We start from the raw sequence: 26,178 nt of genomic DNA, 5'->3' as shown, positions 1-26,178 counted from the left end.
TTTTATTTTAAAAATTGGCCGCTATGGATTGTAACACAAGAGAGATTACGAGAATAGATTAGCAGCTAATTAAAAGGAACGCAGTCAATGGAAAAGTGGCTCTGATTAATGACCATAAAGGAGCTCCTCTTGTCATAGAGGACAAGGTAAGTACTCTGTAAAATTCTTCACCAGAGATATAGCAGGAATAGAGGAGGCAGTCAGTATCAATATTGGATTGGATCAAAATAAATAGAGGAGGTACTAAAAAGGTTTGCAGTCCTGAAAGCAGAAAGGTCACCTTGTCTGAAAGGGATGCATTCTGGTAACCGGGTGAAAATTGCAGTGGCTCTGGCCACAATTCTCCTTAGATATTGCAGTGGCACTAGAGAACTGGAAGGTTATGAAGTTTACATTATTATTCAAGAGTCATGTGACCTGATCCAACAGCAAGCCGAAGCAGTTTGATTATCTATCTGAAACTGTAACTCCAGGCCAGTCAACCCAGCATCAAGGTGAAGGGTTTTGAGAGGCGAATGATTGATGTTGTGTAAATGTAGTTTCAGAACATAAGAACATAAGAAATAGGAGCAGGAGTACGCCACCTGGCCCTTCGAGCCTGCCCCGCCATTCAATAAGATCATGGCTGATCTGTCGTGGCTCAGTTCCACATTCCCGCCCTCTCCCCATAACCCCTAATCCCCTCTCTTATCAAAAACCCATCAACCCGCTTCTTAAAAATATTTAGCGAGGTAGCCTCCACCACTTCAACGGGCAGAGAATTCCAGAGATTCACCACCCTTTGAGGGAAGAAGTTCTTCCTCAACTCCGTTCTAAACCGCCCCCCCTTTATTTTGAGGCTGTGCCCCCTAGTCCTACTGTCCTTTCTGAGCGGGAAGAGTCTCTCCACCTCTATCCTATCCATCCCATTCATCATCTTATACGTCTCAATGAGATCTCCCCTCATTCTTCTAAACTCTAACGAGTACAAGCCTAGTTTATTCAGCCTCTCCTCATAGCTCAACCCCCTCAACTCCGGCATCAGCCTAGTAAACCTCCTCTGCACTCCCTCCAAGGCCAAAATATCCTTGCGTAAGTACGGCGCGCAAAACTGCACACAGTACTCCAGCTGCGGCCTCACCAATGCCCTATATAGCCTCAGCAAGACCTCCCTACTTTTATATTCAATCCCCCTCGCTATGAAGGCCAGCATCCCATTCGCCTTCCTGACCACCTGCTGCACCTGCAAGCTGGGTTTTTGCGACTCATACACAAGGACCCCGAGGTCCCTCTGCACTGTCGCCTGCTGCAGTTTTTGTCCACGTAAGTAATAGTCCTTCCTACCATTATTCCTACCAAAGTGGACCACCTCGCACTTGCCAACATTAAATTCCATTTGCCATTTCCTGGCCCATTCGCCCAGCCTATCTAGATCCTTCTGCAGACTCTCCACACCCTCCGCACAATTTGCCTTTCCACCAATCTTGGTGTCATCGGCAAATTTTGACACCATACGCTCGGTTCCCTCGTCCAGATCATCTATACAAATGGTAAATAGCTGAGGCTCCAGCACCGACCCCTGGGGCACTCCACTAGTCACCATCCGCCAATCCGAATAGCACCCATTGACCCCCACTCTCTGCCTGCTACTTGACAACCAGTCCTCTATCCATGCTAACACCCTTTGACAAATTATCATATAACAGATTTGTTAGCAAAGTCCGTAAGAATGTCAGTTGCAGCATGGAAATAAAATTGGCAAAGGACAGAAAGCATGATGTAGTGACGAAAGACTGTTTCACAGACTGCAGGCAAGAATACAGAGGCCTTCCACAGAGGGTGGTATTAGGAGCATGAGGATTATGTATCAATCGCCTTCACCATCCCTGGGTAAAGTTCTGGAACTCCCTCCCTAATAGCACTGTAGGTGTAACTACACTACATGGATTGCAGCAGTACAAGGATGGATTCATACCACCGTCTCCAATGCTATTAGAAAGGAGCCACAAAGCCTGGCCCAACCAGCAATGCCCACATCCCATGAAAGAATTTTTTAAAGTTCTGGACACCGCAGTTTAGGATGGATATCAATGTGTTGGACATGGTGCAGAAGAGATTTAGTCGTACATTTCCACGGATGAGGGACTTCAGTAACATGGAGAAACTGGAATGGGGTTGTTCTCTGGGGAGCAGAGGAGGTTAGGGGCTGAATTAATATCATGACAGCTTTTGAAAGACTAAATAAGGATTTAAAAAATGTTTCCAATGGCAGCAGAATTACTAAACCCAAGGGCACAGATTTCAGATAATTGGAAAAATAAGAGACAGAAGGAAACCCCTTTTTTAAGCAGCGATAATCTGGAAGGGCTGTGGTAGCAGATTCAATAGTAATCTTCAAAAGAGAATTTGATAAATACTGAAAGGGGTTATTAATTGCAGGGTTTGTGGGGAAAGAGCAGATGGAGTGAGCTAATATGATAGCTCTTTCAAAGAGTTAGCACAGGCACAATGGGCTGAATAGCAACCTGTCATTGTATGAATCTTAGTTAATATTTATACTTAATCTCGCAAACACTTCACAAAGAACACTGTTGACTTGAAGTGAACGAACCACTTCCCAACGATCTTGCTGGAATATCCTCCCTTCTGCAGTAGTTCGGGCAAAAGGATCTCTGAAGCAGAAATTCCTCCCACTATCTCCTGTGGTGTGTACGCTGCAGAGACAGGAAGGGAGTGGCGTTACTTACATGCAAGGCTGGATACACTGACTTGAATTGCTGGGGAGGGACGTGTTTCACATATCATCGTCCACAGAAGCAGTTTTGGTCAAGTTTCAGAAACATGTCTTGTGGGCTTTAGACATTTGAGGGGAAGGTCTGAACTTACTCTTTGGAGTGGTAAGGTACCTTTTTGGGGCAGTTAGGTATCCTTTGGGGGTGACCAGCTAATCTTTTTCCGAGGTCAGGCGGATACTTTTAGGACTATAACCAGCAGACAGCAATGTGTGTAAAAAATGGACAAGATCCGTGGGACTGTCAAACTGGCACGATATTTAAATCTCTGTCTCTTGTGTTATTTCTCCAGCAGAGTGACAATGCTGATTGGCTGTTGCAGGGAAGATTTGCACTGGGCAGTCAGTGCTTCCAGACAGTGCTTTGTGGAGGAACTGCTGTCAAGGGACACTTGTCCCCGACAACTACACCTGTGGGAAGTGCACCTGGCTGCAGCTCCTGGGAGACCGGGTTCGGGAGCTGGGGCTGGGAATGGGGATTGGAGCTGGGGACTGGGAATGGGGATTGGAGCTGGGGACTGGGAATGGGGATTGGAGCTGGGGACTGGGAATGGGGATTGGAGCTGGGGACTGGGAATGGGGATTGGAGCTGGGGACTGGGAATGGGGATTGGAGCTGGGGACTGGGAATGGGGATTGGAGCTGGGAATGGGGAATGGGGCCGGGAATGGGGAAGGGGGCTGGGAATGGGAATGGAGTTGGATGCACAATGCACTCAGGATCATCTGGAACACTGAGCACTTTATAGGTAAGAGTTTTAGTGACATGGTCACACACCTAAGCTGCAGGCAGAGAGTAGCTGGGTGACCAATAGGAAAGGCAAAGGGAGCAGGCAGAGAGTGCAGGAGCCCCTGTGGCCATTCCCCTGGTAAACAGGTATACTGTTTTGGATACTGCTGGGGGGGGGGAAATGACCATTCAGGTGAAAGCAGCAGTAGTCAGATCTGTGGCACTATGACTGGCTCTGGGGCACAGTGGGGAAGGGTAAAGCTAAACAGGACCATTGTGATAGGAGACTCAATAGTTAGAGGGACAGACAGGAATCAAAGAATCATAGAAAAACTACAGCACAAACAGGCCCTTTGGCCCACAAGTTGCGCTGATCTTATCTCTACCTACTAGGCTTACGTATAACCCTCAATCCTATTAAGTCCCATGTACTTATCCAGAAGTCTCTTAAAAGACCCTATCGAATCAGTCTCCACCACCACCAACAACAGCTGATTCCACTCACCCACCGCCCTCTGAGTGAAAAACTTACCCCTGACATCTCCTCTGTACCTACTCCCCAGCACCTTAAACCTGTGTCCTCTTGTGGCAGCCATTTCAGCCCTGGGAAAAAGCCTCTGAGAATCCACCCGATCAACACCTCTCAACATCTTATAGCCCTCTATCAGGTCACCTCTCATCCTTCGTCTCTCTAAGGAGAAAAGATCGCGCTCCCTCAACCTATCCTCATAAGGCATGCCGCCCAATCCAGGTAACATCCTTGTAAATCTCCTCTGCACCCTTTCAATGGCTTCCACATCCTTCCTGTAATGAGATGACCAGAACTGAGCACAGAACTGACCCCAAGTGGGGTCTGACCAGGGTATTATAAAGTTGCAGCATTATCTCCCGATTCCTAAACTCAATTCCTTGAGTGATGAACATAGAACACTATAGCACAAACAGGCCCTTCGGCCCAAAGGTTGCGCCGATCATATCCATACCTACAAGGCCATAGAACTATCTGTAACTCCCAATCCCATCAGATCCCATGTACTCATCCAGAAGTCTTTTAAAACACCCCAGCAAGTTCGCCTCTACCACCACCGACGGCAGCCGATTCCACTCACTCACCACCCTCTGAGTGAAAAACTTACCCCTAACATCTCCTCTGTACCTACTCCCCAGCACCTTAAACCTGTATCCTCTCGTAGCGACCATTTCAGCCCTTGGGAATAGCCTCCGAGAATCCACCCTATCTATTCCTCTCAACATTTTATAAACCTCTATCAGGTCGCCTCTCAACCTTCGTCTCTCCAGGGAGAAGAGACCTAGCTCCCTCAACCTATCTTCATAAGGCATGCCTCCCAATCCAGGCAACATCCTCGTAAATCTCCTCTGCACCCTTTCAATAGCTTCCACATCCTTCCAAGTGGGGTCTGACAAGGGTCTTATAAAGCTGCAACATTACCTCCCGACTCCTAAACTCAATCCCCCGAAGGCCAGTACACCATACGCCTTCTTAACCACATCCTCTACCTGCGAAGCCAATTTGAGAGTCCTATGAACCCGGACCCCAAGATCCTTCTGATCTTTCACACTGCTAAGAGTCTTACTCTTAATATTATATTCCTTCATCCCATTTGACCTGCCAAAATGAACCACCACACATTTATCTGGGTTGAAGTCCATCTGCCACTTCTCTGCCCAGTCTTGCATCCTATCTATGTCACGCTGCAACTTCTGACATCCCTCCAAACTATCCACAACACCTCCGATCTTCGTGTCATCGGCAAACTTACTAACCCATCCCTCCACTTCCTCATTCAGGTCATTTATAAAAATTACAAACAGCAAGGGTCCTAGAACAGATCCCTGGGGCACTCCACTGGTGACCGACCTCCATGCAGAATATGACCCATCTACAACCACTCTCTGCCTTCTGTGGGCAAGCCAGTTCTGGATCCACAGAACAATGTCCCCTTGGATCCCATGCCCCCTCACTTTCTCAATAAGCCTTCCATGGGGGCTTCTTAACTACCCCCAGAGAGGGCTGAGTGAGCCCTCAGGTACAACTGGCGGTGGATAGCAAGTGACGGCATTGTCAGCGACTTCCACAAATCTCATGCTAGAATGAATAAAGCAAAAATTCATCCCACCCTGTCTGTGCTGGATATTCGAAAGAACCAACCAATTAGTCCCACTTCCCTGCCTTGCTGAAGTCCATATAAACCACATCCACCGCTCTTCCTTTGTCAATGTGTTTAGTCACATTTCCAAAAAACTCAACCAGGCTCGTAAGACACGATCTGCCTTTGACAAAGCCGTGCTGACTACTTTTGATCAAACTATACTTCCCTAAATGTTCATAAATCCTATCTCTCAGGATCTTTTCCATCAATTTACCAACCACTGAGGTTAGACTCACCGGTTGATAATTTCCTGGGCTATCTCTATTTCATTTCTTGAATAAAAGAACCACTTCACAATTCTCCAATTCTCTGGAACCTCTCCCGTCTCCATCGATGACGCAAAGATCATTGCCAGTGGAGATTCTGTGGCCACAAATGGGAGTCCAGGATAGCGTGTTGCCTCCCAGGTGCCAGGGTCAAGAATATCTTGGAGTGGCTGCAGAACATTCTTAAGCAGGGAGGGTGAGCAGCCAAAAGTCGTTGTGCACTTCACACAAATGATGTGAGTAGAAACAGGGGTGAGGTCCTGAGGAGTGATTATTAAGAGCTAGAAAAAAAGATTAAGAAGCAGGACCTCGAGGGTGGTAATCTCTGGATTACTTCCGGTGCCACATACTAGTGAGGCTACAAATAGGAGAATACAGCAGACAGGGATTCAGATTCTTGGATCATTGGGATCTTTTCTGGGGTAGAGGTGATCTGTTTAAGAGGGATGGGTTGCACCTGATAGTGTCTCTCACACACACTGATAGTATGTAACTTACACATGCCCATGCTGCTCTCTCTCACTTACACAAACAATTCCCTCCTGCACAGTCTCACTCTCTCTGACACATGCATCCAGAATGACTCTCTCCTCACACAAACTCTCACAACTAGGCTCATATTTTATCACACAAGTTATCTCACATGTGTGGACTTGTGCGCGTACACACACACACACACACACACACACACACACACACACACACACACACACACACACACACACACCCCTTCTCCAATTGCCTGTGATATTTCTGTATGCTGCATTGCGGGCTGATACTTACCGTTTCGAGCATGGGCATTTGTGGTGTAGAAACCGTTCCTGATTGGGAGACGGCCAGTTAGTAATGCAGCACGGGCTATGGAGGGAGGAGAAACAAGGACAGTACTTCATTCAATTTACATTCATTTTAAAAAAATTGCTGACAGTGCATTTGAAACAGCAGAGAAGTCAGCAATCCTCATCACTTTGAACTGATGAAGCATCTGTACCTATTGCAAGGTATACAACGTCCCTCAGTGTAAACCAATAAGCCCCATATGGAATACCCAAAATAGCCCACATCACATCATAGAATCCTGCAGTGAGGAGATCATTTGGCCCATCGAGTCAGCACCAACCACAATCCCATCCAGGCACTATCCCCATAACCCCACATGTCTACCCTGCTAGTCCCCCTGACACTAAGGGGCAATGGCCAATGCACCTAACCTGCACATCTTTTGACTGTGGGAGGAAACTGGAGCACCCGGAGGAAACCTATGCAGATACAGAGAGAACATGCAAACTCCACACAGGCAGTGACCGGTGTTGGAATTGAACCCGGGTCCCTGGTGCTGTGAGGCAGCAGTGCTAACCACTGTGACACCATGCCATCCCATATTCTGATATCCCCACTCCAGTGTAACATTCAATCTAACTCTTTGACATCCCACACCCCTCACTGTAATACTCTGATGCACCTCTCATTGAACAGTTCTACACTGACGCAAGCCTTTCATTTTTAAAGCTTTCTTTAACTTACTGCTGTATGGCTTTAATACTGGCAAACATGTCACTTACATGGGGAGCACAGCGGGTTGGCAGCATAGAAGTTTGGAAAGAGCATTCCTTCTGCAGCCATTCGGTCTAAGTTTGGGGTCTCTCTGGAAGGCTCCCCGAAGACTCCCAGGTCCCCCCAGCCCATCTGCAGGGAAAGAGAGAGAACTGAGCCAAATTTCATTCCCTCATTCCTCAATGTTTACCTCAGCAAACAGTTTGAATTTCTAGAGTCAGGAGTCAGAGTTTGGAAAGGCAACACCACACGGGGAGAGGTAGGAGTCCACGGGGAGAGAAGCAGGAATGCACTGACAGACGGCCTGCAGGGAGAGAAGCAGCATAGTGGCACAGCAGTTAGCATTGCTGCCTCATGGTGCAAGGGACTCAGAACATAAGAACATAAGAAATAGGAGCAGGAGTAGGCCATCTAGCCCCTCGAGCCTGCCCCGCCATTCAATAAGATCATGGCTGATCTGTCGTGGCTCAGTTCCACATTCCCGCCCTCTCCCCATAACCCTTAATCCCCTTGCCTATCAAAAACCTATCAACCCGCGTCTTAAAAATATTTAGCGAGGTAGCCTCCACCACTTCAACGGGCAGAGAATTCCAGAGATTCACCACCCTTTGAGTGAAGAAGTTCCTCCTCAACTCCGTTCTAAACCGCCCACCCTTTATCTTGAGGCTGTGCCCCCTAGTCCTACTGTCCTTTCTGAGCAGGAAGAGCCTCTCCACCTCTATCCTATCCATCCCATTCATCATCTTGTATGTCTCAATGAGATCTCCCCTCATTCTTCTAAACTCTAACGAGTACAAGCCTAGTTTATTCAGCCTCTCCTCATAGTTCAACCCCCTCAACTCCGGAATCAGCCTAGTAAAGCTCCTCTGCACTCCCTCCAAGGCCAAAATATCCTTGCGTAAGTACGGCGCCCAAAACTGCACACAGTACTCCAGCTGCGGCCTCACCAGTGCCCTATACAGCCGCAGCAAGACCTCCCTACTTTTATATTCAATCCCCCTCGCTATGAAGGCCAGCATCCCATTCGCCATCCTGACCACCTGCTGCACCTGCAGGCTGGGTTTTTGCGACTCATGCACAAGGACCCCAAGGTCCCTCTGCACCGTCGCCTGCTGCAGTTTTTCGCCACGTAAGTAATAATCCTTCCTACCATTATTCCTACCAAAGTGGACAACCTCACATTTGCCAACATTAAATTCCATTTGCCAGTTCCTGGCCCATTCGCCCAGCCTATCTAGTTTCTTCTGCAGACTCTCCACACCCTCCGCACAATTAGCCGTTCCACCAATCTTGGTGTCATCAGCAAAGACCAACAGAGAACACACAGGGAGAGAAGTGGGAATGCGCAAAGAGATAGCTGGCAGGGGGACAAGCGGGAATGCACTGACAGAGAGCCAAATGTGGGTATGCCGGCGTTGGACTGGCGTAAACACAGTAAAAAGTCTGACAACACCAGGTTTTAGTCCAACCTATTTATTTGATAATATTCTCACTAGCTTTCGAGGGGACAGCCTCTTCGTCAGGTGAATGGAGAGTTCTGGCCTCAGACAGAGCATATAAAGCACAGACAGTTTAGAGATTACTGATTAAAATGCGAATCCTTAAACTGTGATCAGTGCTCCTTCCACTCACATTGTCAGCCACTTCAGGTCTTGAACAGCAGGTTAGGTGTAAGGATTCGCATTTTAATCAGGAATCTCTAAACTGTCTGTGCTTTATATGCTCTGTCTGAGGCCAGAACTCTCCATTCACCTGACGAAGAGGCTGTCCCCTCGAAAGCTAGTGAGAATATTATCAAATAAATAGGTTGGACTAAAACCTGGTGTTGTCAGACTTTTTACTGAGAGAGCCAAATGGCAGAGGGAGAGCCGGCAGGAGGAGAGCTGCCAAAGAGACCCCAGAGAGAACATAAGAAATAGGAGCAGGAGTGGGCCATCCAGCCCTTCGAGCCTGCCCCACCAGCCCTTCGAGCCTGCCCCACCATTCAACAAGATCATGGAACTGATCCACTTCAGATCACAGAGACTTTGTTCATGAACCATTAAAAGTTAGTGTGCAGATGCAGCAATCAGGGAGACAAACAATAAATTGATCGTCATAGCAAGGGGATGTGAGTGTGGGAGAAAAGACATTTCGCTGCAATTGCACAGAGCCTTGGTGAGACTGCACCTGGAGTACTGTGCACAGTTTAGGGGGGGGGGAATAGTGTGCGCATCTTGGGGGGATTGGGAGAACATGCTGGTGGGGGAGACGTGTGTTGCGCAGGGGTTGGAATAGCTCGTGCTGGGGGGAGGCGAGCATTCGGAGAGTAAGGGGAGCACATTGGGGAAAGGGGGTGGCACGCTGGAGGGGAGGAGGCGCATGCTGGGGGGAGAGGGGGCGCGTGCTGGGGGGAGAGGGGGGCACGTGCTGAGGAGGAGGGAGCGCGCGCTGGGGGGGAGAGGGAGGCGCGCGCTGGGGGGAGAGGGAGCGCGTGCTGGGGGGAGAGGGGGGCACGTGCTGAGGAGGAGGGAGCGCGCGCTGAGGGGAGAGGGGGCGCGCGCTGAAGGGGACGGTGCGCTACGGGGGTAAGGTGCGCGCGCCGTAAGACAGCGTGTTGGGAGCGCGCTCTTTATCGCTCACGTCGTCCATGAGGAGGATGATGATGTTGGGCGCGCTCCCGTTCCCAGGGAACGCGCCCCCGGTTCCCGCCGCCGCCGCGAGACAAAATCCAAAAAATAACCGCCACATCCCCGCGAGCCGCACACGTGACCGGGTCAGCTGGGCTGGAGCAAGATGGCGGTGTGTGTGGCAGTGATCGCCAAAGAGGTGAGAGAGAGAGAGAGACAGGGGAGGAGGGAGGACGGGGAGAGACCGGACAGAAGGAGGGACAGGGCGGGACAGAAGATTGCAGCCTCCAGGGAGCCGCAATGCTGCGGCCCGGTGATGTGAGCGAGGGAACTGAGGGCCCGGGGGGGGGAGAGGCTTCCACATCACAGTCAGTGCAATAAATTGTCAGTATCTGTGGAGAGATCACCCAGACCCGAATCGTTGACTCCATTCTCTCTCAGAGCTGCTGAGAATTTCCAGCATGTTTTATGTGTGTGCTGGATTTGGTTCAGGAGAGGGAAATTAGATTATCAGAATAGGAAGAATGTACAAGGTTATAGGTGAAAAATGGGGCTCGGAAATTTGCTCTTGCCAGAGAGCCTCCACCACAGGATGGGCTGAATGGCTTTCTGTACTGTAACCATTCAATGATTCTAAGAAACATTAACTTTCCACTGATGCTGTTTGACCTTCTGTCACTTGTGGGAATGGTGTACAGGCCTATGGCAAACTAATATGCTAGGAGAGTGGAACTTCTGTAAAGAGTCAGCGAGGAGGGAGCAAGCACAAAAACAAAAGGCAGAAACAAAAATGATAGAGAAACCAAAGACAAAGTTCAAACAGGACTATAAAGAAAAATATTGGGAGCAAGGCAAACAATGTTAAAAGGACAAGCTTAAAGGCTCTGTGCCTTAATGCGTGGAACATTTGCAATAAAGTGGATGAACTAATCGAGCAGATAGATGTAAACAGGTACAATATAATTGGGATTATGGAGACATGGCTGCAGGGTGACCAGGGGTGGGAATTGAATGTCCCAGGGTATTCAATATTTAGGAAGGACAGGCATAAAGGAAAAGCTGGTGGAGTGGCACTGCTGGTTAAAGAGAAAATAACACAATAGCGAGAAAGGATATTGGCTCTGACAACATGGAGTCTGTACAGGTAGAGTTGAGAAATACCAAGGGGCAAAAAACATTAGTGTGTGTCATATACAGACCCCAAACTGCGGTAACATGGGGAATGGCATTAAACAGAAAATTAGTGATGTATGTGATAAGGGAATATTGGTGATGATGGGTGATTTTAATCTGCACTTTGACTGGGCAAATCAAAGTAGCCACAATGCCGTAGAGGAGGAATTCCTGGAGTGTACACGGGATGGTTTTCTTGACCAGTATGTGGAGGAACCACCAGAGAGCAGGTCATCTTAGACTGGGTACTGTGTAATGAGAAGGGAATCATTGCCAGTCTAGCTGTACAAGGCCCCTGGGGATGAGCAACCATAACATGATAACATAAATGATAGTTTTTTTTATCAAGCTGGAGACTAGGGTGCTGAATCTTAATAAAGGAAACTATGAGGATATGAGGCATGGGTTCACCTTGGTAGATTGGGGAGAGTTACTTAAAGGGATGACAGTGGATAGGCAATGGTAAACATTCAAGAAATGCTGAAGGTAAGCATGCAGGTGCAGCAGGCGGTAAAGATGGCAAATAGCATGTTGGCCTTCATTGCGAGAGGTTTTGAGTACAGGAGCAGGGATGTATTGTTGCAATTATACAGGGCCTTGGTGAGGCCACACGTAGAGTATTGTGTGCAGTTTTGATCTCCTTTTCTGAGGAAGGATGTTCTTGCTCCTGAGAACATAAGAAATAGGAGCAGGAGTAGGCCAACTAGCCCTTCGAGCCTGCCCCGCCATTCAATAAGATCATGGCTGATCTGTCGTGGCTCAGTTCCACATTCCCACCCTCTCCCCATAACCCTTAATCCCCTCTCTCATCAAAAACCCATCAACCCGCGTCTTAAAAATATTTAGCGAGGCAGCCTCCACCACTTCAACGGGCAGAGAATTCCAGAGATTCACCACCCTTTGAGTGAAGAAGTTCCTCCTCAATTCTGTTCTCAACCGCCCCCCCCTTTATCTTGAGGCTATGCCCCCTAGTCCTACTGTCCTTTCTGAGCGGGAAGCGTCTCTCCACCTCTATCCTATCCATCCCATTCATCATCTTATACGTCTCAATGAGATCTCCCCTCATTCTTCTAAACTCTAACGAGTACAAGCCTAATCTATTCAGCCTCTCCTCATAGCTCAGCCCCCTCAACTCCGGCATCAGCCTAGTAAACCTCCTCTGCACTCCCTCCAAGGCTAAAATATCCTTGCATAAGTACGGCGCCCAAAACTGCACACAGTACTCCAGCTGCGGCCTCACCAATGCCCTATACAGCCGCAGCAAGACCTCCCTACTTTTATATTCAATCCCCCTCGCTATGAAGGCCAGCATCCCATTCGCCTTCCTGACCACCTGCTGCACCTGCAAGCTGGGTTTTTGCGACTCATGCACAAGGACCCCGAGGTCCCTCTGCACCGTCGCCTGCTGCAGTTTTTCTCCACGTAAGTAATAATCCTTCCTACCATTATTCCTGCGGTGAATGTTTACCAAGCTGTTTCCGGGGATGAACGGAGATTAACTAGGTTAGGATTGTTTTCACTGGAGTTCAGACGAATGAGGGGGAATCCCAGAGAGGCTTGTAAAATTCTAACAGGACTAGACAGGATAGATGTTCCCAATGGTGGGAGTCCAGAACCAGGAGTCACAGTCTGAGGATTCAGGTTAGACCATTTAGGATGTTGAGAAGACATTTCTTCATCCAAAGAGCGGTGAGCCTGTAGTATTCATTACTACAGGAAGTAGTTGATACCAAAACTTTGAATGTATTCGAGAGGTGGCTGGATATAGCACTTCAGGGGAATGGGATCAAAGGTTATGGGGACAAAGCAGGATTAGGCTATTGAGTTGGACGATCAGCCATGATCGTAATGGGTGGCGGAATAGGCTTGAAGGGCCAAATGGCCGCCTCCTGCTCCTATGTTTCTATGTATGTCAACATTATTGTAACTGTAGGTCAGAATATAAAAGATAATGGGAGCTTGTCAGGAATGTACTGCAATAATCACGAATTTTAATTTGCACATAGATTGAAAAAATCAGATGGTCAAAATTGGCATAGATGAGAAGTTCATGGAATGTTTTTGGGATTGTTTTTTGGAACAGCATATCCAAGGGCCAATCAGAGAATAGGCTATACTGGACCTGGTATTGTGCAATGAGATAGGATTCACTGATGATCTCAAATTGAAGGTATCAGTGCTCAGAATTTTACATTCAGTTTGAGGGAGAGAAAAGTGTGTTCGAGTACAGTATTTTAACCTTAAATAAGGGCAACTATGAGAACATGAAAACTAGCTATAGGATACTGGCAAATGGGATTAACAGATGTTCAGTGACAGACATTTAAAGGAATATTTCAGAATAGACATATTCCAATGAGAGGAAAAGTCTAAGAGGAAGGCACATCTTCCTGGTTAACTAAAATGGTTAAAGAGAGTATTAAACTTAAAGAAAAATCATATATTTGTGCAATGACGAGTGGCAGAGTTAGAATATTGGGAAGAATATAAAGAACATTAAAGAATGTTGAAAAGATAAAGAGGGAATATCTAGAATATCAGAGAAAGCTAGCTAGTATCTTAGAATCCCTGAAATTCAGTAGGAGGACATTTGGCCCATCAAATCTACTGACCTTTATCCAGACTTGGGCAGAAGGGGAACGTGGGGTTGAGGTTACAATCAGGTCAGCCATGATATTGAATGGCAGAGCAGGTTCAAGGGGCCGAGTGGCCTACTCCCACTCCTAATTCGAATGGTACTATGTACTGTGTATTTCCAGCATTTTCTGATTTTATTTCAGATTTTCAGCTGCACTAATTTTTTTTGAGTTCACTTGTTGATCTGTCTGTTGCTCTTGTTTAGAATTATCCACTGTACATTAAAACTGTTCCGACGGAGAATGAGCTGAAGTTTCACTACACGGTTCACACTTCACTGGATGTTGTGGAGGAGAAGATCTCAGCAGTTGGGAAGGCTCTAGTGGATCAACGGGAGCTGTACTTGGGGCTGCTTTACCCCACTGAGGATTATAAAGTGTATCCTTATTGTGCATAAATATATATAAATGATATAGATGAGAATGTGAGGGGAGTGATAAGTAAGTTTGCAGATGATAGGGTAGGGTGGTTAATAGTGAAAAAGGAGGTCATAAGTTACAGGAAGACATAGGTTGGTCAGATGGGCAGAGCAGTGGCAGATATTTAACCGTGCTGAGTGCGAGGTGATGCACTTTGGAAGAAGAAACAGGATGAGGAATTATTTAATGAATGGCAGGACACTAGGACGCTCAGAGGAACAGATGCTTCTTGGGGTCATTACTCACTGATTCTGAAGGCAGCAGAACAGATGAATAGGGTAGATAGAGTAAAGAAGGCATATGGGCTATTTTTATTAGTCGTGACATAGAGTATAATTGCAGGAAGGTTACATTGGAGCTGTACAGAATGTTGGTTAGGCTACAGCTGGAGTACTGTGTGCAGTTCTGGTCACCTCACTCAGGAAGGATGTGATAGCACTAGAGGCAGTACAGAGGAGATTCACCAGGATGTTGCCTGGGATGGACCATTTGAACTATAAGGAGAGATTGGATAGACTTGGATTGTTTTCTCTAGAGCAGAGAAGGTTGAGGAGGTACATGATTGGTTGTAGAAGATGATGGGGGGTATGGACAGGGTGACTAGGAAGCAGCTACTCCCCTTGGTTAAGGGGTCAATCATTAGAGGAAATAGTTTTAGGGTGATGGGCAGGAGATTCAAAGACATTGGAGAAAAACATTTTTTCACTCTGTGGTGGGAATCTGGAGTGCACTGCCTGGGAAACGTTTAAAAAGTATTTAGATCACTTGAAACGTCGTAACATTTCAAGGGTATGGGACAAATGCTGGAAAATGGCGTTAGTGTGCCTTTAGTGGTAAATATTGTTGGTGCAGACTTGATGGCTGACTGTACAATTAAAGGCTTTAAAAAGTCGATGACAGAATTTGAACTCGGGCAGAGTAGGGAAAATGGTAGAAGTTCAAGGATAGCCTCGCTGATAAAGGATGAAATCACTTCAATGATAATAATGGATACAACAAAAGATTAGCAGGTTGTGGAAACCATCCATAAAGAAATAGAGAAGGAATTAAAGCTGTGTGAAAGTTGCATATAGATCCCCAGGTAGCAGCTGTGAATTGGATAAGAGTGCAGAGAGTGGATGGGCATGTAGTAAAGGCAATACGTTTTCGAAAGAGGGACTGTAACCTTGCTGTAGTTTGGGGAAGGAGACTAGTGCATGTCAGAAATGCAGTAAATTTCTTGTGCAATGGTTCTTCTGGGGGAGGCCTCTCCCATCTTTTCACTCAGGGAGGGGGGCTGGGGGGGCACATTTCCCATCTTTTCATTCGGGGGAGGGGACACATTCCCATCTTTTTTCTTAGCTCAGTGTGTGGAAGCTTCTGAATATTAGATAACAATACCCAGATTGTCACAGGAAAGGACAGCGTGTACAAACATTAAAACAGTAACAAACAGGGTCAAAGGAGGAAAAGATGGTAACAAGGCAAAATTAACGGCTGTTTAGGTAAATGCATGTAGTATTTGGCACAAAATAAATTAACTAATTGCACAAATTAAGGTTAATGAGTACAGTTTTGTGGCAGTTAGAGATGTGGTTACAAGGAGATCAAAGCTGGGAACTAAATATTCAGGAGTTGTGAATTTTTGTAAGGACAGGCAGGAAGGAAAGGATAAGAATATAAGAACTAGGAGCAGGAGTCAGCCTCTGGCCCCTTGAGCCTGCTCCACCATTCAATGGCTGATCTTTTTGTGGACTCAGCTCCACTTACCCGTCTGCTCACCATAACCCTTAATTTCTTTACTGTTCAAAAATTTATCCTTGCCTTAAAAACATTCAATGAGATAGCCTCAACTGCTTCACTGGACAGGGAATTCCACAGATTTACAACTCTTTGGGTGAAGAAGTTCCTCCTCAACTCAGTTCTAAATCTGCTCTCCCTTATTTTGAGTCTATGCCCCCCAGTTCGAGTTTCATCCCTGCTTCTATCTTACCTATTCCCTTCTTAATCTTATATGTTTCTATAAGATCCCGCCTCATTCTTCTGAATTCCAATGAGTATAGTCTCAGTCTACTCAGTCTCTCCTCATAAGCCAACCCTCAACTCCAGAATCAATCTAGTGAATCTCCTCTGCACCCCCTCCAGTGCCAGTATATCCTTTCTCAAGTAAGGAGACCAAAATTGTACACAGTACTCCAGGTGTGGCCTCACCAGTGCCTTATATAGCTGCAACATAACCTTGCTGTTTTAAACTCCACCTTTCTAGCAATGGAGGACAAAATTCCAATTGCCTTCTTAATTACCTGCTGTACCTGCAAACCAACTCCTTGAGATTCCTGCACAAGGACACCCAGGTCCCTCTGCACAGCAGCATGCTGCAATTTTTTACCATTTAAATAATAGTCCATTTTGCTGTTATTCCTACCAAAATGGATGACATCACATTTACCAACATTGTACTCCATCTGCCAGACCCTTGTCCACTCACTTAGATTATCTATATCCCTCTGCAGACTTTCAGCGTCCTCTGCACACTTTACTCTTCCATCCATCTTAATGTCTTCTGCGAATTTTGACACACCACACTTGGTCCCCAACTGCAAATCATCTATGTAAATCATAAACAATTGCAGTCCCAACACTGATCCCTGAGGCACACCACTAGTCGCTGATCGTCAACCAGAAAAACAACCATTTACCCCTACTCTTTGCTTTTTGTTAGTTAACCAGTCTTCTATCCATGCTAATACATTACCCGTAACACTGTGCACCTTTGTTATGTAGCAGTCTTTGGTGCAGCATCTTGTCAAATGCCTTTTGAAAATCCAGATACACCACATCCATGGGTTCCCCATTGTCCACTGCACATGTAATGTTCTCAAAGAATTCCACCAAGTTAGTCAAACATAACCTTCCCTTCATGAATCCGTGCTGCATCTTACAAATGGGACAATTTATATCCAGATGTCTCGCTATTTCTTCCTTGATGTTAGACTCAGGCATTTTTCCTACTACAGAAGTTAAGCTAACTGGCCTATAGTTACCTGCCTTTTGTCTACCTCTATTAAACAGTGGCGTCACATTTGCTGTTTTCCAATCTGTGGGAAAGAGTCCAGCAAATTTTGGTAAATTACCACGTGTACATTTGCTATTTCTCCCACCATCTCTTTAAGTAGTGGGGCAGCTTTCTCAGTATGAGATGGAATAAGTATGATAGCAGGAAATGATCTTGGATCGCAGATGTAGAATCCATATGGATGAAGGTAAGAAATAACAAGAGGAAGATGACAGTGATGAGAATAATCTATCGGTCCCAACCGGTATCTATACTGTCGGACAGAAAAAATATCAGGAGATGATAAGAGCATGGAAAAAATGTAGTTTGTTAATCTTGGGGACTTTAATCTTCATGTACATTGGGAAAATCAGATTGGCAGAGGTAGCCATGAGGGAGAATTCATTGCGGGTATTTGGGCCAGTTTCCTAGAACATTAATATATTGTGGATTCAACCAGGGATCAGGTGTTTTAGATTGGGCAAGTCTGCATCCTGATAAATTATGACCTTCACTGATGTTTCCAGATATGGCTACGTCACCAATACGAAAGTGAAATTTGTTATTGTTGTAGATTCTTCCAACATTGCATTGAGGGACAACGAAATCCGCAGTGTATGTTAATGTAATCTAACCCCGTGCTGTACGTGCTCTTTGATGTTTGATGGAGACAGTGTAGAAGAAACTTTACTCTGTGTATCTAATCCCATGTTGTACCTATCCTTGGAGAGTGTAGAGGGAGCTTTACTCTGTATCTAACCCCGTGCTGTTCCTGTCCTGGGAGTGTTTGATGGGCACAGTAAGAAGTCTCACAACACCAGCTTAAAGTCCAACAGGTTTATTTGTCAGCACAAGCTTTCGGAGCACTGCCCCTTCATTAGGTGAGAGCGAGTTACAACTCCCATTCACCTGATGAAGGGGCAGTGCTCCGAAATCAAGTCTTAAAGGTACAGACAATGTGAATGGAGAGAGCATTAGGCACAGGTTAGAGATGTGAATTGTCTCCTGACAGGATAGTTAGAGATCATTGAGGTTTACAGCATGGAATCAGGCCCTTCGGCCCAACTTGTCCATGCCACTCTTTTCTTAAAACCCTAAACTAATCCCAATTGCCCACATTTGGCCCATATCCCTTTATACCCATCATACCCATGTAACTATCTAAATGCTTTTTAAAAGGTGAAATTGTACTGGCCTCTACTACTACCTCTGGCAGCTTGTTCCAGACACTCACCACCCTCTGTGTGAAAAAATTGCCCCTCTGGACACTTTCGTATCTCTCCCCTTTCACCTTAAACCTGTGCCCTCTAGTTTTAGACTCCCCTAACTTTGAGAAAAGACATTGACTATCTACCTTGTCTATGCCCCTCATTATTTTGTAGACCTCTGTAAGATCATCCCTCAGCCTCCTACGTTCCAGAGGGAAAAGTCCCAGTCTATTCAGCCTCTCCTCATAAATCAATCCCTCAAGTCCTGGTAGCATCCTAGTAAATCTTTTCTGCACTCTTTCTTGTTTAATAATATCCTTTCTATAATAGGGTGACCAGAATTGTACACAGTATTCCAAGTGTGGCCTTACCAATATCTTGTACAACTTCAACAAGACGTCCCAACTCCTATATTCAATGTTCTGACCAATGAAACCAAGCATGCCGAATGCCTTCTTCACCACTCTGTCCACCTGTGATTCCACTTTCAAGGAGCTATGAACCTGTACCTCTAGATCTCTTTGTTCTGTAATTCTTCCCAACGCTCTACCGTTAACTGAGCAAGTCCTGCCCTGGTTCAGTCTACCAAAATGCATCACCTCACATTTATCTAAATTAAACTCCATCTGCCATTTGTCAGCCCACTGGCCCAATTGATCAAGATCCTGCTGCAATTGGAGATAACTTTCTTCACAGTCCACCATGCCACCAATCTTGGTGTCACCTGCCAACTTACAAACCATGCCTCCTATATTCTCATCCAAATCATTAATATAAATGACAAATAACAGTGGGCCCAGCACTGATCCCAGAGATACACCGCTGGTCACAGGCCTCTAGTTTGAAAAACCACTCTCAACAACAGAAGCCAATTTTGTATCCATTTAGATACCTCACACTGGATCCCGTGAGATTTAACCTTATGTAACAACCTACCATGTCGTACCTTGTCAAAGTCCATGCAGACAACATCAATTGCACTTTCCTCATCTACCTTCTTGGTTACCCCTTCATAAAATTCAATTAAATTTGTGAGATATGCTTTTCCACTCACAGAGCCATGCTGACTGTCCCTTATCAGTCTTTGCATCTCTAAAAACATAAGGGCTTTTCTCTGCAGCCCTTTTTAAACAAAGGCACAACGTTTGCCAATCTCCAATCTTCAGGCACCTCACCCGTGGCTATCATTAGTGAGATTTTGCAAGTCCAGGCGAGTTGTGGGAGGTTACAGATACTGTGACATGAACCCAAGATCCCAGTTGAGGCCGTCCTCATGTGTGGAACTTGGCTATCAGTCTCTGCTCAGCGACTCTGCGCTGTCGTGTGTCGTGAAGGCCACCTTGAAGAACGTTTACCTGAAGATCAGAGGCCAAATGCCCGTGACCGCTGAAGTGTTTGCCAACAGGAAGAGAACACTCTTGCTTGGTGATTGTCAAGCAGTGTTCATTCATCCATTGTAGCATCTGCACGGTCTCCCCAGCGTACCATGCTTCGGGACATCCTTTCCTGCAGCGTATCAGGTAGACAACGTTGGCCAAGTTGCAAGAGTATCTACTGTGTACCTGGCGGATGATGTTCCCACGTAAGATGATGGCATCTGTGTCGATGATCTGTCAAGTCTTGCAGAGGTTCTGTGGCAGAGTTGTGAGGTGTCGTGGTCACTGTTCTCCTGAAAGCTGGGTAGTTTGCTGTGGACAATGGTCTGTTTGAGGTTGTGCGGTTTGAAGGCAAGAAGTTGGGGTGTCGGGGTGGCTTTGGCAAGATGTTTGTCTTCATCAGTGACATGTTGAAGGCTCTGGAGCAGATGTAGTAGCTTCTCTGGTCCGGGGAAGTACTGGATAATGAAGGGTATTCTGTCCGCCGTGTCCCATGTTTTTCTTCTGAGCAGGTCGGTGTGGTTTTTCACTGTGGCTCATCGGAACTGTCGATCAATGAGTCGAGCACCATATCCTGTTCTTATAAGTGCATCTTTCAGCGTCTGGAGCTGTCTGTTGCGATCTTCCTCATCTGAGCAGATCCTGTGTATACGGAGGGCTTGTCCATAACGGATGGCTTCTTTAACGTAGTTAGGGTGGAAGCTGGGGAAGTGGAGTATTGTGAGGAAGTCCGTGGGCTTGAGGTACTCAGTGTTTGATAGTGACAGTGTGGAGGGAGCTTTACTCTGTATCTAACCCTGTGCTGTACCTGTCCTGGGAGTGTTTGATGGGGGACAGTGTAGAGGGAGCTTTACTCTGTATCTAATCCCAAGGCTTTTTACTGTTATGTGAGAAATAAAGGAATGACCAGGGTGAGGTTAGTGTCAGTCAAGGATAATACTGGGAACTTGTGCATGGAGTCAGAAGAGATGGGAGAGGCGTTGAATGAATACTTCAGTGTTCACTAAGGAGAGGGCCATGCTTTTGAGGATGAATGTGTGATACAGGCTTATAGGATGGAGGAAGTAGATGTTCTGAGGGAAGATGTAGTAGCAATTTTGAAAAACCTGAGGGTTGATAAGTCCCCTGGGCCAGATGGGATACATCTTAGGATACTTTGGGAGGCAAGGGATGAGATTGCGGAGCCGTTGACTTTGATCTTTGGGTCCTCACTATCAACAGGGATTGTGCCAGAGGACTGGAGAGTGGCGAAGGTTGTTCCTCCCTTTAAGAAAGGAAATAGGAATGACCCTGATAATTATAGGCCAAGTTCCTAAAGTTCAGATTTTGTACCTGTCTTCCAAGTAGAAGACACACAAAGCAATAGGAACCTAGGAGCAGGGGTGGGCCATTCAGCCCATTGAATGGCCTGCTTGATCTTGGGTTCGAACATAACTCGGTACAACATCGAGGGCCAAAGGGCCTGTACTGTGCTGCACTGTTCAATGTAACCCTGTGCTATACCTGTCCTGGGAGTGTTTGATGGGTTGGACTTTAAGCTGGTGTTGTGAGACTTCTTTCAGTGTTTGATGGGGACAGTGTAGAGGGAGCTTTACTATAAAATCTAGGGCCACAGTCTCAAGACAATAGGTTGGCCACTTAAGATCAAGGTGAGAAATTTCCTTGCTCAGAGGATGGTGAATATTTGAAACTCTCTATCCCAGTGGGCTGTGGCAGCTCAGTCATTGAACATGCTCAAGACAGAAATCGATAGATTTCTGGAGACTAGTGGTTTCAGGGGAAAGTGGTCTTGGGGGGGGGGGGTTGATCAACCATAATCTAATTGAATTGTGGAGCAGGATCAATGGGCTGAATGGCCCACCCCTGCTCCTAGGTTCCTATTGCTTTGTGTGTCTTCTACTTGTTGAAAATACTGTCATGTCCTTGTTTCCTATTAATTATTTCCCAGTTTGTTTTTGGAACCAGTTCTCAGTGTTGCTGCTCTTTTGCTTTTCTATAGACTTGTGCAGTCTTTTACTGTCCTTTTTGTATCTCGCTAGTTTTCTCTCGTACTTCAGTCCTTTACTTTTTTTGTCATTCTTTGCTGGTTTCTAAAGTTTTCCCAATCTCACCTGCCACTAATTTTTGTACAGTAAGGAGTCTCCTAACACTAGATTAAAGTCCAACAGGCTATTTGGTAGCACAAGCTTTTGGAGCGCTGCCCCTTCATGAGAACATAAGAAATAGGAGCAGGAGTAGGCCATCTAGCTCTTCGAGCCTGCCCTGCCATTCAGTAAGATCATGGCTGATCTGAAGTGGATCAGTTCCACTTTCCCGCTTTCTCCCCATAACCCTTAATTCCCTTGTCTATCAGAATTCTATCTACCTGTGACTTAAATATATTCAGCGAGGTAGCCTCCACCACTTCAACAGGCAGAGAATTCCAGAGATTCACCACCCTTTGATTGAAGAAATTTCTCCTCAACTCCGATCTAAACTGCCCCCCCCTCCTTATTTTGAGGCTGTGCCCTCTAGTTCTGCTATCCTTTCTAAGCGGGAAGAATCTCTCTACCTCTACCCTATCCATCCCTTTCATTATCTTGTATGTCTCTATAAGATCCCCCCTCAGCCTTCTAAACTCCAACGAGTACAGACCCAAGTCCCAAGTACCTCTCCAACCCTGGATGTCATCTGGTGAACAAGTGCAAAAACTTGAGCTTCTCCATTGTTCTCTTCCCGATCTCCAAACCTTCTACTCTGACAGTAACACCTATCCATCCCTGACCAGGGACCAATCTGATGTGCCTAATGTAAGGGATGTGTGCATCCAGATAACATTTCCCCTCCATGTAGATTCCAATGTCAGATTGCAACTCATTAACTCAGAGCCAAAGTTCCTCAAGCTGCAGTTGCTTAACACAAGTGTAGTTGCCTCATCATATTTTATTGTAACTCATTTTCAAGTTTGGAATATTACTGAACAATTCATTAATATAATCCACAATGCAGGCGTCATTATTTCACTTGTGTGTGCTTTTCTCCAGATGTTCAGAAAACTCCATAACTCCTACACAGATGTCATGTGTAATCCATTCTACAACCCAGGAGAATTGATTCAGTCCAAGTAAGCAGTGTTTGGGACAGAACATAGGATTAAAGTAACTCTGATTTGTTCTTTGGTTCTGATGTATATTTGTTGTGTTGATGAGGGCTGGGGAAAATGGAAGCTTTGTTTTGATTTGATTTATTATTGTCACGTGTTGGGATACAATGAAAAGTATTGTTTCTTGTGCACTATTACAGATAAAACATACCATCCATAAAGTACATACAGGAGAAGGAAGGAGAGAGTGCAGAATGTAGTGTTATAGTCATAGGGTGTAGAGAAAGAACAACTTAATACAAGGTAGATTCATTCAACAGTACCCAAAAGCCTGAAAAATGGAAATTAGTTGAAATCTACAACACTACTATTGATAGATTTTTTTAAAAGGGTATTGAGGGATTTAGAGCAAAGATAAATGAAGTTGAGATGAATGGTGGGATAGGTTTGAGGGGCTGAATGGCCTCTTCCTGTAGCTATCATCATTTATATCTGTTCTTTTGAGCAGTTTTCCCCCCTCTTGCTGTTTGATAGATGAGAGTGAGGAAGGGATTCAGTGTGAGGTGGAACCCTCTGTATAGTCCCTGACCAGTCCTCATTTTCCTGTGTGTCAACACTGGAGAAGTGGTACCTAGTTGTGCTTGTGAATCACAGCCTGAGTGCACTCTGCACTCCACTGGTACAGACTGAGCAAGGGCAGATTTTTTTAGTTAGGGCATCATAATCGGCACAGGCTTGGAGGGCCGAAGGGCCTGTTCCTGTGTTTTCTTCTTTGATGGTACAGGTGGGAAAGGGGGGAAAATTTCTTCACTTTGTGTCCAGTCATAGAATGTCTTGTGTAGATCATCATTCTAAATCAGCCATCTGCAAGAACAATTCATTCTGCAGTTTCTGAAGACACTTTGCAAATTCCAAAGTATCAATTAATCACTTCAGCTGACTTGAGACACGGGTGGATGGGAGTGGGGGTGGTGACGGGGTGGCAGTGGTAGGTCCTGGAGACTGGACCCAACTGGTAGTCAGTGAGAATCCCCTAGTATCAGTGACTACCTCTTGATCCTGTGTTTCTGGCATGCTTCCAGTAACTGATGGCCTTGTGCTCTGTGTTTTAGGGTCTTTGATAACATGGTTTCGGGTATGATGGTTCAGGTCTGCTGAGACTCTGGAATTCCCGCTCTCCTCTGGCCCTGTGTTGTGCACCAGCTTCTCCGTTAAGTTTCCAGCATGGTTTTCAATGACAGTGCAGTCCTGAATAAACTAGAACGTCACAGAAGATGCCATCGGATTCGAATTAAAGCGGATTGAAAGTTTCACCAAACCGACAGTGTTTGTTACTTGCCTGAATAATATTTCTGTTTCAATCCAACACATTGTCGATCAGGCAAAGTTGAGTTTAGTTGTTGTAAGATTTGATCATCCAACACCACTCCCCACCACCACACCCCCCCCCCCCCCCCCCCGCCGTCTTAATCGTGATTTAACATCATCTCTTTACAACAGTTTGTTTTGTAATGTTATCTTGGATTTCCTGACATGGTGAGCTGGGTTGAGTGGCATGAGGAGGAACTTAGAAGATGGTGTTCTCACTGACCAGTGTAAAGTGTACAGATGATACCTAGTCATTTCCCAGAAGCTTAGAGGAGTGGGAGAGAGTGAATCATGATGCTGGAGACTGTTGTATTTAAATTGTATAATAACTATGTGAAAAGAGAAACCCAAGACTCGTGTGTCCTGACTGTAGGCCTGAGACTGTGTGGAGTTAGAGGGAAGTGTCCTTTTGTACCAGGGAGAAGGAATTTAGATATAGTTTCACCAATGCTGAGGTGTTATTTGGTTAACTGAATCCCTTATTTGCTAATTCTTTCATTTCTAACCATGGCTGATTGAAGATAAGGTGCCTGGATTCAATTTCAGAATTGAAAGTGCCCCAAATATTTAGGTTCTGTGGGTTTTTCTCTGTGCAGTTAAGTGGAGATGTGTTTAAGAACTTATGAAATAGTTTGTTGGATACATCATGTTTGTTATTTGAATCTGCAAAAATATTACCCCTTGGTGTACCTGCTCTGAATTCTAAATATAATTTGAACCTCATCTCATTTGTGTCTGAATTGTGATGCTTTTGGTATATGAGCAAACCCCTGAACATTTACAAAATATCAAAACCTTTCATGTTTTTCCTGTTTCCGCCACTTTTTAGTTTACTTATCAAATCTTTGCAAGCTATAGGGAAGCTTTTTACACACCCTAGCAGCTGAAAAAGGTCCTTGCTGTCATGTATTTGTAATTCTTATTGCCTTCTGAGTTCTGCTTGATTAATGTGTTTATTGGAAGTGATGTCACACATCCCTAGCATGTGAAGCAGGTAGGGAAGAAGCAGCTATGTAAGACAACATGCACCTGTAAATAAAGGTCTGTTGTTCTAAAGCCTCTGTTCTCCCTAGCATCATTCGCCAACGTACAACAAAAAACCGGCTGCAAGGATGATGAACAGTGCTCGCCACCCAGGAAGAAGCTGGGAAAAGAAAAGCTAGAAAAAACCTTTTTGTATGTGTTCCGGAGCTGATGGGCTTGGTGAACATGAGTAACGACAAATCTAAAGTGAGTATAGAGTTGTGTGTGGTAAATAAAAGGCTGAAGCTCTGGTTTTTGCCTTGTGTGAAAGAAAGATCAAGGAAATGTTGGAAACTTCTGTTCGTAGAAAAATGGCAGGATTGAGGGGTCGTACACATCTGGTGAAGATTTGACCCAACTGGGCCAAAAATCAGTATGATGACCAATGGAGAATCATAGAATCCTACAGTACAGAAAGAGGCCATTCGGCCCATCGAGTCTGCACCAACCACAATCCACCCAGGCCCTATCTCCCCAACCCCGATCAGGTCTTACAAAAATTTTAAAGAAACAAAGTGTTTCTGATGGAGAATTAGGGAGCACAAAAGATTTTGCAGTTCAACTGAAAATAAAAGGAGGAAGCCAAGCAAAATACTTGAAGGCAAAGTCTATACCACGTACTTTTAGGCTGAAGGTGGAAGCTAACTTGAAATGAGGTGGAGAGATTCTTTCCACTTAGAAAGGAAACCAGAACTACAGGGCACAGCCTCAAAATAAGTGGAGGGGGGGGGGGGTGGGTCAGTTTAGAACAGAGTTGAGG

The 26,178-nt window shown here is 45.7% G+C and overlaps 2 protein-coding genes across 2 annotated transcripts in view; one reads left to right on the top strand and one right to left on the bottom strand.

Moving 5' to 3' along the window:
• The window catches only part of galns (galactosamine (N-acetyl)-6-sulfatase), a 49,505-nt gene extending 39,286 nt beyond the window's left edge, over positions 1 to 10,219 (bottom strand). The window contains exons 1-4 of the mRNA XM_080186633.1: positions 10,112 to 10,219; positions 7,498 to 7,621; positions 6,719 to 6,793; positions 2,591 to 2,693 (exon numbers count right to left, since the gene is read on the bottom strand). Of these exons, the coding sequence (XP_080042759.1) occupies positions 2,591 to 2,693; positions 6,719 to 6,793; positions 7,498 to 7,621; positions 10,112 to 10,219 (410 nt within the window). The remainder of the gene's footprint in view (positions 1 to 2,590; positions 2,694 to 6,718; positions 6,794 to 7,497; positions 7,622 to 10,111) is intronic.
• Positions 10,190 to 24,484, top strand: trappc2l (trafficking protein particle complex subunit 2L). The gene is made up of 5 exons (XM_080186634.1): positions 10,190 to 10,297; positions 14,114 to 14,286; positions 17,889 to 17,976; positions 22,969 to 23,048; positions 24,140 to 24,484. The coding sequence occupies exons 1-5, from the start codon at positions 10,265 to 10,267 to the stop codon at positions 24,183 to 24,185; spliced, it is 420 nt and encodes a 139-aa protein (XP_080042760.1). The 5' UTR covers positions 10,190 to 10,264; the 3' UTR covers positions 24,186 to 24,484.
• Positions 24,485 to 26,178: the final 1,694 nt, after the last annotated feature.

Source organism: Carcharhinus amblyrhynchos, chromosome 4, assembly GCF_965287045.1.
Source record: "Carcharhinus amblyrhynchos chromosome 4, sCarAmb.v2.hapA, whole genome shotgun sequence".
Taxonomy (NCBI): Eukaryota; Metazoa; Chordata; class Chondrichthyes; order Carcharhiniformes; family Carcharhinidae; genus Carcharhinus; species Carcharhinus amblyrhynchos.
The sequence above is the reverse complement of the archived record's forward strand: the minus strand, read 5'-3'. Positions and strand labels throughout refer to the sequence as shown.

Bases quoted from the DNA above. Each gene is read 5' to 3' on its own strand.
- trappc2l (XM_080186634.1), top strand. From the start codon at position 10,265: ATGGCGGTGTGTGTGGCAGTGATCGCCAAAGAG. The intron at 10,298-14,113 runs GTGAGAGAGAGA...GCTCTTGTTTAG, and splicing joins TGGCAGTGATCGCCAAAGAG to AATTATCCACTGTACATTAA. The intron at 17,977-22,968 runs GTATGTTAATGT...GCTTTTCTCCAG, and splicing joins GGGACAACGAAATCCGCAGT to ATGTTCAGAAAACTCCATAA.